The following is a 12,499-nucleotide window of genomic DNA, read 5'->3' as shown; positions in this document are numbered from 1 at the left end:
CAGATTTCTCTTTGAGCTCTTTGCTGCGATCACAAGAACCCTGGTGAAGATGAGGATTCTGCTTCCTATGCTGGAATAACCCTTAAGGCCTTGAATTTGGCTCAGCCCTTCCAGCCCTGTTACAGGGCATTAACCTTTCCAACAGAGTGTTTAAGGCAAGAGATGGTCGGACCGGGACAGGAGACGCGCGCGCAGTACCCGGGTCCTGAGCAGCTCGTAGGCGGTGATTCCCAGCGACCACCAGTCCACAGCAAAGGAATAGGCGGTGGGTTTTGTGGAGTTAAACATTTCAGGTGCTGCAAAATACAGAAAAAAGAAAGTTTGCCTTGCTGCAATCTCAAGTGGAAATGAGCAACGCAGAATGCTTGATCCGTGCCACAGAGAGCACCCCTGCTGTTCTGCCTGGGACACAAATTAGCATATTACCCATTACCACACCTTTGAAAATTTCTGCTTTTTTCTTCAAAACAATGGCAAGCAGCTGGTAGGCTGGTCCTTTACCAAAACACCGCTGAGGCGCACAGGAATCAGAATGCACAGGTTTCCCTGCAGCAATTCATCTTTTGAGCTCTGTCAGGTTCCTCACCTTGTGATGCAGAAACACCCCGTGCCAGGGAGGCTCTGCGTGGAGGATGCTGTGCAGACCCTGCACTGAGGAGACTCAGCGTGCGGGACACTGTGCAGAACCTGCACCGAGGAGGCTCCACGTGGAGGATGCTGCGCAGACCACCCTGCTCTCCCGCCCTGCGGCGCAGCAGCACCATCCGCCCTTGCATCCTGCTCGGTGCCGAGTGCCATGGCCATGCCAGCCAGACCTGACCCAGTTCCCAGCACGCCAGCTTAGCCCAGATATTTGCCTGCCCTCGGAACAGACACACCTTGAAGCCTTGACCCTGCTGAGTAACTACATGTGCAATTAGCACAGTATGAAACATTTTCTACCCAAACAAGAGTTTCAGCTCCTCTGTGCCTTATTCTCCCCGCCAGTGAAATGGGACTGTCAATAATTGACCTGAGTGGAATGTTACAAAACTTAATTGATGAATGTGTGTAAATGGTGGGATGGCGTTGAGAAAGAGGTGTGCTATCACCTTTGTAACTGGAATGTTTAACATTCAATAAACACAATCCACTTCATTTGGATTGCAGAATGCCCTATATAATGACCGAGAGCTTCACCAGATCCTATTAATTTCCTCCCCTGTACAAAGCACCACAGCCCAGCATCCCAGCGCGCCCTTCCTGCGCTGCTGTGCTCCCGCGGCACCTGGCACCCGGCACCCCCACACTCCCCTCCGTGCTGCTCTACCCACAAAACCCAGAAAGAATAAACTCCTCTTGCTGACACAGGACTGGCCTGTTATCCCACAGCAAATGTGCTTCAGAATAAGGACTAACCCTAACTCACTCATTCTAGGCAAAAAATTGGACTGAATATCCCCTCACCTCCCCCGAAAGCCGCTCTGCCCTCAACTCAGCAGACCCTCAGGTTAGAAAGCTATTCTTGTCCTACTCAAATCTCTGTTTATATTTAAAGCATTTCAATCTGGCAGAGCCTAAATCCAGCCTCACACAGTGAATGAAAGCAGCTCTTCCCAAACATTAATATGCAGTGTAAACGCAGACATAGTGTCAACTGCGCCCTTGGCAGGGAAAAGTAAATTTTACTGAACGAAGCCCGAGAGCCACAGCTTTTTAGGAGGAGGTTACCAAGCTCATAGGAAGTGGGTGAAGGCACAGACTGAAATGCTCCTTCTTAGCCAATAAACTTCCCTTTTGAGATTAAGGAAAAAAAATACTGTAGGATTTTATGTGTGAGCTGGGAGGAAAGAATTGCACTAAAAAACCAAAACAGGGAGCATTGCCTTCTTTTTGTGCGTGTTTTCCTTTTTAAAAGGATTGCACTGGTGGTGCAAAGGTGAAAGGTCAATTTGGTCATCTTGATAAAAAAGGAGACTCCAAGGGCATCGCCCTAAGGGATTTGGCCATGCAACTGCTGCAGGGAGGCTGCATTATGTAGAAGAAGAAGGAAGGGGGGAAGTTCAGAGTGATGGCGTTTGCCTGATGGAGCTGATAGAGCCCAGCTTTCCTGGGGATGGCTGAACACCCGCCTGCGATGGGGAGCAGGGAATGAATTCCTTGTTCTGCTCTGCTTGTGTGCGGCTTTTGCTTTGCTTATTAAACTGTCTTTACCTCAACCCACGAGTTTTCTCACTTTTACTCTCCTGATTCTCTCCCCCATCCCACCGTGGGGGAGTGAGTGAGCGGCTGCGTGGTCCTGGCTGCTGGCTGGGGTTAAACCACATCTCCTTATAAAGGGGAAAAGAAAAAAAAGCAAATTTGTTTTGAGTAGTAGGGAAAGGAGGTCTGCATAGGGAGCAATCATGGTGTGTCTTCCTTCCATGCACGTGTGTTGATTTGCTCATGAAAACTGTTTCTCCAGCTGACCCAAGGCTGCTGTGGAGTGATCCACCCGCTCCAGAGCCACTTTGCCCCAGGAGAACATCCCGCCCTGGCACTGCTACAGCTGCCTGACAGGTCTTCTTGCCTGGGATTAGTCCCATGCCATTGCCTGGAGATAAAAAGATTTCCCCAAAACCTGCATTTTTTGTGAACTGAAGAAAGAAGGGGAAGGGGATGGTATGTAACCATAGCAACCAGTGCAGCTACTCAGCTCCGTGGGCACCTGGAGGCTGGTACCCCACTTCCACGGCACCAACCCTGTGCTCTGCACACCATGGGCAGGTCGGTGTGAGAACGGGCTGAGCACCGGGGAACCAGAGCCCACCTGTGGCTTTCCCCTCCGTACAGCTCCATCTCCAGGGCTGCACGTGGCTGGTTTTCACTCGTTGGCAGAAACAGCCACATCTGCTGCTACTGGCAACATCGGTACCATAGGAGGGGTTTTCAGAAAGACTGAAAGAATAGTCTCAGCATTTATCGTCGAATTGTGGCAGCCACTCCTGCACCAGCTGTGCCTCCCTCTCCCCGGGGCAATGCGGAGCTGCCGCTGCTGTGCTCTGCAGACCCCAGTGACAACTGCCCTCCGTCCTGCTGTCTGGGGACAGCAGCCTGTCCTCAGCAGTGGCCTTCGGAGCCAACACCTTGCTCACTGCTTCCTGACGCAGACCTGGCATCAGCACGGCTATGCTCTCGGCTACGTCACCCTGACGCTGGAGCACGGGCTCTTCCCTACCGCGCTGAGCAGAGGCTGCAGCCCAGAAACACAGCAACTATTAAGTCCACCCACTTGGCCTAAGCACAGAGTAAAGCTAGTTTTTAAAGCAGCCAGTTTATACCAAAATTCAAATTATTGCTAGTGATGCAGCAGTGTAAGACTTGTGCTAATGCACTGAGGGACCAAATACAACACTTTGTGCTTCATTTTCCTTCTCAAGGGTAGCAAGAGCATTTTGTCACTGCTACAGGGCTTGACTGCTGCTTGTGAAATGCTCTGGGATCTCAGGAGTGCAACTATCTTAGTTTATGATCAAAAACATGCTGTACAGCATGGCATAACAGCACTAAAATCTGTGTTTACAGCACGCTTGCTTTGGTCTGTTGTGTGAAATCAGTAGATGGACGCATATTTTCCAGCTGTGTCAGGGTGTTGCTGGGGGGGGCTCCCCCCACGCTCCCCTGCAGCACCTTGAGCTTGGTCCGCGTGTCAGACAAACGCATGCATTTTGTCGCATATCGGGAAGAAAAGAGACCAAATTCTCATCTAAAAGGCCTTCATCCGTATCCCACCACAGCTGTCAAATCAAACCCATAAAATGGCAATTCAAGAATACATAATTGTCATCCGTTCTTACCCATATATGGCTTTGTGCCAGCAATGGTGGTGACCTGTATTTCTTTAGTCAGCATCGTGGCAATATTGAAATCGGTGATGTGCACATGTCCTGAAAGACAGAGGTTAATGTGTAACTTGATTTGCTTTAACTTCACATGAGAGACAGCTTTGAATCAGAAACTTAAACTAAAATACTCTATGGAAAGGAGTTTCCAGGAAAAAAGTATTCTGGTGGGAGAAGTGATAGAAAATATTTCAGCTCGCAGGCTGCTTAGAGATGCATCTGTTACATCAAATCCCCTTATTTACCTTTTGGGGGGCAAAATATGGAGTTCTCCAAGAAGGCATTTAATGATGATTGTTTTGAGTCTTAATAAATTTTGGGGGAAAGAGAACCGAACTTTTCTCACAGAAAAAATTCCACTATGTTTTGGAAAAAAACAAAATCCGTGGTATTTTTTGCTTTCTAGCTACTTGCCCTTTGGTGTCCCCAGGTACTAAACACTCTCTCCATTTTCCTCTTTAGAGGACGTCTCTGGAATGGAACAAAATACCTTTGGCAGCAAGCAAAAGAGCCTTGCACAAGAAATTGTAACACCATGAAAACCCTTGTGGGGTAAGAATGTTTTCTGCTCTCACTGCTACAATATGCACAACTGCTGCCTGCAAACTGAAAAGAAAATAAGAGGTGGCTGTGATTTGCAGGGATGAGAAAGGAAATGCTTCCACCTACCTCTTGCCTGCTCTTTTACTTGCAGGTTGGTTTGTTTTTGCAAGCAGTTATCTTATTATTGCTTACTCTCTAAACTCCCATCAGTGAGGAGACCAACCACGTACAGCCATACAGGTGACCAATACAAGTGAATTTCTTTGAAACTTGTGGGTTGGTTCAGCCTCATTCTTCTGATTCAGTGCTGGCTTCAAAAGTCATCTTCTTCCTGACCTCAGGCATCTCCTCGTAAGGCACCGGACTTGCTCAGCCCTGACAGAGCTGGGCTCGTTATCAAAGGCATCAGATGTTTTGTATGCTGCGTTTTGCAGACTCATCACCCTCCTCTGCAGTAACAGAGGGTGGCTGAATTGCTGTTGTTTCCTCTAACCACAGTGATCGAATCAAAGTGGCTGTCTATGGATGGAGATGCTATGGCAATACTTCCCTCAGTCATCAGCTTCAACAGCTAGAAATTCACTGCTGCTTGAGTTCAGAAGTAAAAGTAGAATAAGATCACCTTTATATGTCTAAAAGTTGATGTTTTGGTAACAAACTCCTGTTGTCTTGTCTGGATGCCATGAAACATTTACGTAAATCTTCACAATTGCACCTACATATCTGTTATATGACAACAGTGATACAAATTTCCCTGCTGCAGATATCTGATCTAACTGGGAAAATTTGGAGAATAAAAGTAGAATTTGTGATTTCACCCAAAACCACTGTATCACAACTATGCTCCTGCCTGTGTCTCCTCAACGCTAGCGCAGTGTGTAAAGCAGGGAGCCTCTTGCCCACACTCCATATTGGCCGTGGCTAGAGTGCAAAACGCACCCTGGACAGATTCCATATCAAATCTGCGGTGCTTGCCAGGCTTGAGCTGGAAGGAAGACAGGAAAATTTGAGGTCCCTCCGTTGAGCCATGGGCACTGCTGGGGAGAGCCAGCGAGAGGTCAGAGCTTGCCCCCTGCCCGCGGCACCCGACACATCCGTCAAGGGTATGTGTCTCTCCTGGCTGCTCACCCTGCGTTACACACCGACCCTCTCATCCTCACTCTGCACACTAACGATCGGGCAAAATAGCTGGGGAGTACTTGAGAGAAAAGAATGAGATACCACGGTCCTGTCTGGATACGTCCTTTATGTCCTTGCACTGCTTTTTATTTAATCTCTAGCTTGCATTCCACTTTCTGGGGAGCTCTTTTCATAAATATGAATCATAAAGACTTATTAAGAATTTGATATTCCAAGCACAAACGTGCCTTTCTCTGGATGCATCTTTTAAATGATTCGCTTCAAATAAATCACAAGCTTTTTAAACTAGCCAGTTTTCCAACGGGGAATTACCAGCTCAGGCCCATGAGGCCAAGGGAGGCAGCTCTGGGCGGTGCGACGAGGCTGAGCAGTGGCAGCGGCGTTATGGACAGGGGTGGATGGGGTGACCAGGGACGGCAGCTACCGGCAACCAAGAGCGAAGTGCTGGGTGTTGCTGCTCAGCTTGAGGCCCAAACTTTAAGGCTCGCGTTTTCCTGACTGCTCAGCGCCTCCAACTGCGGCCAGTTTGGAGAGAGCCGCGCTCCACACCGTGTCCTGCCCGAAGCTCATCTCCCTGCCTGAAACTGCCACTTTCAGATCAAGCCTTTGGTTCTCCATTAAGGCAAAGAATTTTTTTATTATATTCAGTACCTCTGTTGCTAATTTCTTCACCTTTCTAGAGCATCTTTTGTGCAAAAAGTATAAGGCCTCTGCAGATTCAACTAGCCTAACATTTTAAAGAATACGAAACTGGAGGCATTGGGAGCTGTGGCTCATGAAGGCTCTTGGACAGACTGTGCCGTAACTTTCTTACCTGAGATTAGAGAGAAAATGGGCTATGTGTGCCCTGCACTGGCAAGAACTCACCCATTGCAGCACTGCCCTCGAGAGCCTTTGGCAGTGGTGCAAGAAAGGTACAAGCCATTACGGGGCTCTTGCAAAAAACCTGAGTTTTACTAGAGATAAAACCGAGCTTTTCTTCAATTTTGTTAGACAAATGACCCAGACGAAAACTCCTGATGAATTAGTCACAATTCCTGGAAACTGCCATCTGTTATATTCTTTTATTACCAGGTGAGCTGTGCTGTCACTGAGCCAAATCGATAGCCTTATCATTAAAGGAGGAAATCACTTTGTGCTTGGAGAATGACTGTTGCAGGTGGTCATCTGCTGAGGATTTTTTTGTTGTGGGACCTGATACCAATCTCTGATGTCAAACAGCTGCTTTATTTATTGCATAGAAATACATTTGCCTGATATCCCACTTTATTTATGGCTCACTTCAATTTCTTAGATGAAATCGATATGCTAATACAGAATGTCACTGACCAGTGTGACAGAGGGAAACGCATGAGGTGCGTGTTAAGTTCATGACTGGCAGCAGTGGGACAACACATTTCAACATGTGGCACCATGAGAGGCATTTGTGCCACCAAAAACCTGAACCAGTCTCCTACACAAAGATCAGATGATGTGCACAAGGGCTCCTGCAGCCTCATCAGTGATTAACTGCAGCAAAAAGGGCGCTGCGGTTTGTAACAGCCATGGGCGCCTTTCGGTGAGTACATCTGAAAGGGCACAGAGTCACAGCTGGAAAGGTGCTTCACAGCTGGAAAGGAAGATAGGCCAAAGGGCAGAGTGAGGTGGCAAGAAAAGTCTAAAAACTGCAGGACGGCAGTCTGATTGCTGATAGTCTTTAGGTGCCTCATACTCTCAGGGGACTGGTTTCAATCAAGAACATTATAAAAAATTGATGCTAGCAAATAGTAGATATTTTGTGATCACAGTTGTGAAACCCTGGTGAAGGTAGCGGAGCGGCAATGGGGAGCTGCAGCCCGTTCCACGGGGGAAGAGATACTGAAAAACAAGCACAATCTACTAGGCTAAATACAGATAAACATGCTACAATAACAGTTGCTCTGGGGACAAGAAAAAAATTGAACTGTGTTTGCACAAAGCTTTCTGTATGCATGAGAGGATACACCTTTGCTGCCATGGATGAAGAAAAGAAATATAAGTAGTCATAGTCAGAAGGACACCGAAGGGTACATCCACAGAAAATAACTCTGAAACCTCTGCAACTGTTAAAACATCACAGCGAGCAGAGAACAGGCTCAAAAATCAACCCAAATTGCAGCGTCATTATAGAAGCTTGCAGGTTACATCCCACTGAGCTGAAGCCAACTGCAGAGACAAGCAGAGCTGTTCCCCCTGTTTTTCCCGTCTTCGGGGAATGCTGACCTACATTTCCACGGCTCTCCTGCTCCTGGCTCCCTCTCGGGCGGCTGTGTCACCCCAGCCCTACGGGGCATGGGGGTCTCTGGAACACAGGGACAGGTCACCTGGGAGCTTCCCAGGGTGAGGGCTGATCAGACAGCCCTGGCTGCCAGCGCTGGCCACCAGCGCTGGCCGGGAGGGTGGCCCTGGGCCGCGGCAGTGCCGAAGCCCGGCCACAGCTGGACCAGCAGGTCCTCGGTGGGAGGGAGGACGGGTCTCTGCACCCGTCTGCACGTGGGGCAGCAGCAGGAGAAGAACCAAGAGAGGCAAAAGAGAGGCTATGGCGCTTGGAGGCAGAAGCAGGTTTGCTGACAGCTCCTAAATAAATAATTAGCCAGCACTTTGAAATTAGAGGTCATATGCAAAATGGTGCTTCCAGGCAACCCCAGCCACACAGGAGAGCCTTGGAGATTCCGCGGGAGCTTCAGCATCCCCATTACAGCCTCTGAAGTGATAATGAATTCAGATATGCCTTGTCCCTGCACTGACTTTTTCTCTTGGCGTGCCTTGCTACGGTTGCTAGTAAAGATTTCTCACAACAAGCAAGTTACATGGATTTTCAAAAAATACGAAATGACAAAGTATTTTTCTAATGAGTTAAAAGCTAATAAATATCAGACAACTCTTCACTGTGAGAGCTTTGTCAGGAGAAAAAGTGTGTCGAGAGAGTAATGCAAGTTAGAGTTTTGCCTGAGAAAAAGACTAAAGAAAAAAATGATAGCAACATCTATAACATACCCAGACCCAACTCCTCTTTGGAGCTCCCTCCCAAGGGCAAATGCCCAAGGAAAAAAGAAAACATCTGAATGAAGATTATCTCTTCAACCATAATTCACTGTGTTTGTGAGCATACGTTACACACAGCCTGCATTACACACATGAGCATTTCCATTCAAATAATTACATTTTGAGTAAGTTTTAAGCAAGAGCCAAGAAGCTCTTAAAATAAGGTCTGCTAGGCAAAATGTGTTGTCCCTGCCAATGCCTCCAAGAGACGCCAGGAGGTCAGTCAGTCAGATTAGACACCCCCAGAAATACCGCAGCATCCCGGGGTGCCCAGCGCCCCAGAGGTACACGACGCTGCCCCTCAAAAAGCAAAAGACAGCAATGAAAGCACGGAAGGATGGTCCCGTTCTGAACTGAACTGAGGGAGAGAACGCAACAGAAATGAGGAAAACAGCAAGCACCTAAACTTGAACTTGGATGTCCTGCCTCTGACTCTGCTTTTATGCATATGCATGGCCACAGAGCAGCTGGCACTTACCATGCTCATCCAGTAAAATGTTGTCAGGCTTGATGTCTCTAAGAGAAAAAGGCAGAGAAGGGGAGAGAGCCATTAGCCTAGAAAAGTGACATGAAACATGGCTGCAGACACTTTAGGACAGCCCAGGCTCTGGGGGGGGACACACTTCAGAGACATCAGGCCCTAGAAGGTATCTTTGCTGGGGGTCTTCAGCTCTGATGTTCCTGCAGGGTTTGATGTAGGCATCAGAGTGACTAATGGAACAAGAGCAGGAACAGCGGTGCAGTGCTGCGGCTGTGAAGGCTGCCAAGGTCTGGTCTAGCAGCACCCAGCTAGTCCACCCACAACGTCACGGCTGCTTTTTATCTTTTTCCCCCCTTTTACTTCTTAATCTGTTTCAATACTATATTGAGAGCTGTTCCCCATTTACTCAGTAAAAATAAAAATATTTTAACATCCTTGTTCTAGAAACAAATGGGTTCTGCACAGGTTTTGTTCCTGAATAAAAAATCCCAAACAACAGAATAATAATACCTGTAGCAATGCTGTAGGGAAATGCTTTCTATTGAAGGGAGAAAATGTACACCTGATACGCTGAGTGTGTACGCCTGAGTGGCTTTACAAGACATTACCTGGTTTTAATGAGCTAATTACACCAGTGCCCATTCACCTGCTATCTGCCACCTGGCAATGCAATGCCCACAAGGAGATCACAAGGCAGGCACACGTGCAGCGACCCTGACCGTCCTCATGCTTCCCACCAGGCATTAAAAATGCAGTCACTAAGATAAAGTTTGAATTCACCTAGCCACCTGGAATCAAGAAAAGACAACGTATCTAATTACCATGTAATAGCTTGCAGTTCCCTGGCATCTTCTGACCCAAGCTACTTCCAGTGGGACATAAATACCAGTTACCTTCCCCGTGCCATCCCCCTTCCCACAGGTAAGCACAGGGACAGGCATCTCTAGCAAAAGAGAACGGGGTGGCTCCAGGTAAGCGGCTGGTTTGCCCCAGAAGCGCAGCAAAACTGCCACAGGTTGGAGCCGACCAGTCCCGATGGTCAGAAATACTGTATTTGATAGCGAAAAATGGTGATGCCACACTTGGCATTTTTGAGAAAATACTAACTTAAGGAAAAACTTTAACAAACGTTTCAGCAAAAAGAGTTCAAAAAAATGGATTCTTTGAATCCCTTGATACAAAAATATTTTCAAAGTTTTGAAATGAACCATAAAGACAGGTGTTTGTTTCTCATCCAATTTTCAACTTTTCAATTATTAATTTTTTTAGTTCCTCTGGGGTGTTTTCTGATCTCACTCAGTCTGGTACGTAGCCTATGGAATTACACCAGCACGGTGAGATCATTCCCAGGGTGCAAACAATGAACAGGGATCATTTTGTTAATTGATTATTTGTGTACTTATTTTTTATAAACTGGTTATACCATTTCCTAGCCTGAAAAAATTAACAAATATTTCCCACTCTTCTACTTGTAGGTGGGAAATAATTCCAGCCATCGGTCTGTGTCTGCTGCCCCAGCACAGCTTTGTTCAGGCAAAATAAAAACCCACTTGCCTGTCTCCTGATGTTCCCGGTTACAGATGTTGCACTGCACTGTAACTGCCGCAGCTGAGTCACTTTATCAATCTAATATTGTCCCCCTGGGACAACCTGCATGACAGTGTTTATTGAATAACTTGCAAATTTTACAGACTGTCATACATGTTTTGTTGTACTCGATTCACCTTAAACACGTATAGCTGCTTGAAAAATACACTGCAGCCAGAACTTTAGCTTCTCCCCCCTATATTCACAAAAAAACCCTCTGGGATATCCCAGGAATTGTGCCCCATGGTGTCCTCTTTGTACCTGCCCTCACCCTGCAGCCGTAGTGGGACACCGGCCCACCCTTGGCGATGCCGATGGCCATGGGATACTCATGGCCAAGCGATGCCAACGGCCACAAGATGCTGATGGCCACAGGACTGCAGGGACATGGCTCATAATGGGACCGCAGCCCCTGGGCACCTTCTGCTCCCATAGCTGTCATGTCCTTCATTGTTACGAGGAACAGTCGCCTCCTTCTGCAGACTTGCTCTCCAGCACTGAATCCTGAAGAACTCCCAGCCCCTCGCCTACAAACACCACTACTGACATTAACACACCACTAACAGAGACGATTTCTTCCCTGTGCTTCCTTCCCATTTGTGCTCCACTCAGTTTGCTCAGGCCAAGCCAACAGCAGGAGGATTCCCCCCTCGCTGCCCAGGACAGCAGCAGCCAAGTTGCATTTCAGGATGTTTAATTCATGCTCATCCATTGTTCGGTGCTGGTGAGCAGGTGCCGGGCAGAGCGGACCAACATCCCTGTCACTGCACACCGGCTTCATGTCCCGCCACAGGGAGCCCGTCGAAGCCTGAATGGTGAGCTGGGGCAGCCGCCCGCTGAGATCAGGGGCATCAGAGTAGAAATCTATGCAGGTATAAAACAAAACAAGCAGCATGAAAGCTGAGACTCCTGAGAAAGTGGGAGCTCTCCCCGGGGTGGTCTGGCTCCAACTGATGCAGAGCAAACCCCCTCCGGGGCTCTCGGCAGTCGTGGAGGACGTGCTGTGGGCACACCGAGCGTCAGCCGTTCTGCTTCACAGCTCAGAAACAGCAGCTGAACGCCACAGACATGAACAAGCGTTAATCTTCATCTTAAAGGTCCCTTCCAACCTAGATGACTCTATGATACCATGATTTCAATTTTAAGTTTTGTACCATGCTTTATTTTTACACCTCACAAGAATGCTCTTCTGGAGCGATATTTATAAATGAGATAATCTTCTCTCCTGCCAGGCCCTCCCTGTTTGTACTCCCTGTCACCAGCTCCTCCGTCAAACCCTTGGACCCCCGAGGTGTGCGCTACCCAGAACACCAGTAGGAAACAGCTGCACATCTGTCCGTCCAGAGCCAAACCCTCTTCAACCAGAGAAAGCTCTACCTCCTCTGTTATTTTGCAGGTCTTTGAATGCGTGGCAAGAGTTCAAATATTTTTTCACTGGCCATGAAAAATCTTGGTGCCAAACAGAAACACTGACCACTTCTAGAACGCGATTCAACCTCGTACAGAAAAAAAGCTGTGTTTGGTCCCATTCCTCGTCTTTCAGTGCAGCACTGAGAGGGGAGCAAAAGGGAGACACTTTCGAGTGTGACAGCTGGAGAATTCTGAATGCTGACGCCTACCCTCTCTGGACCGTATTAATGAGCTTTAGCTAATTAAACCTATTAGAGACAGGTTTTTGTGGGATCAGCAAACAAATCAAATATGCTATAACATAGCTATCCCAGAGGGAGAAATAGTACTCTCCCTGTTGTACATGAAATGCTTGTCTCTGGGAAGCCCAGTGTTTTACAGAAAAGCAAACGTATGTGGCAGAATATTTTGTTTA

The 12,499-nt window shown here is 47.7% G+C and overlaps 1 protein-coding gene across 2 annotated transcripts in view; it reads right to left on the bottom strand.

The window, feature by feature from the left end:
- STK32A (serine/threonine kinase 32A) overlaps window positions 1-12,499 on the bottom strand; it is a 35,075-nt gene that overhangs the window by 7,514 nt on the left and 15,062 nt on the right. The window contains exons 6-8 of one of the 2 annotated variants that reach the window (XM_054217437.1): window positions 9,085-9,122; window positions 3,816-3,905; window positions 199-296 (exon numbers count right to left, since the gene is read on the bottom strand). In XM_054217437.1, the coding sequence (XP_054073412.1) occupies window positions 199-296; window positions 3,816-3,905; window positions 9,085-9,122 (226 nt within the window). The remainder of the gene's footprint in view (window positions 1-198; window positions 297-3,815; window positions 3,906-9,084; window positions 9,123-12,499) is intronic. The other variant, XR_008468851.1, reaches the window with a different exon arrangement.

This window comes from Rissa tridactyla, chromosome 11, assembly GCF_028500815.1.
Source record: "Rissa tridactyla isolate bRisTri1 chromosome 11, bRisTri1.patW.cur.20221130, whole genome shotgun sequence".
Classification (NCBI taxonomy): Eukaryota; Metazoa; Chordata; class Aves; order Charadriiformes; family Laridae; genus Rissa; species Rissa tridactyla.
This window is presented reverse-complemented; position numbering and strand designations above follow the sequence as displayed.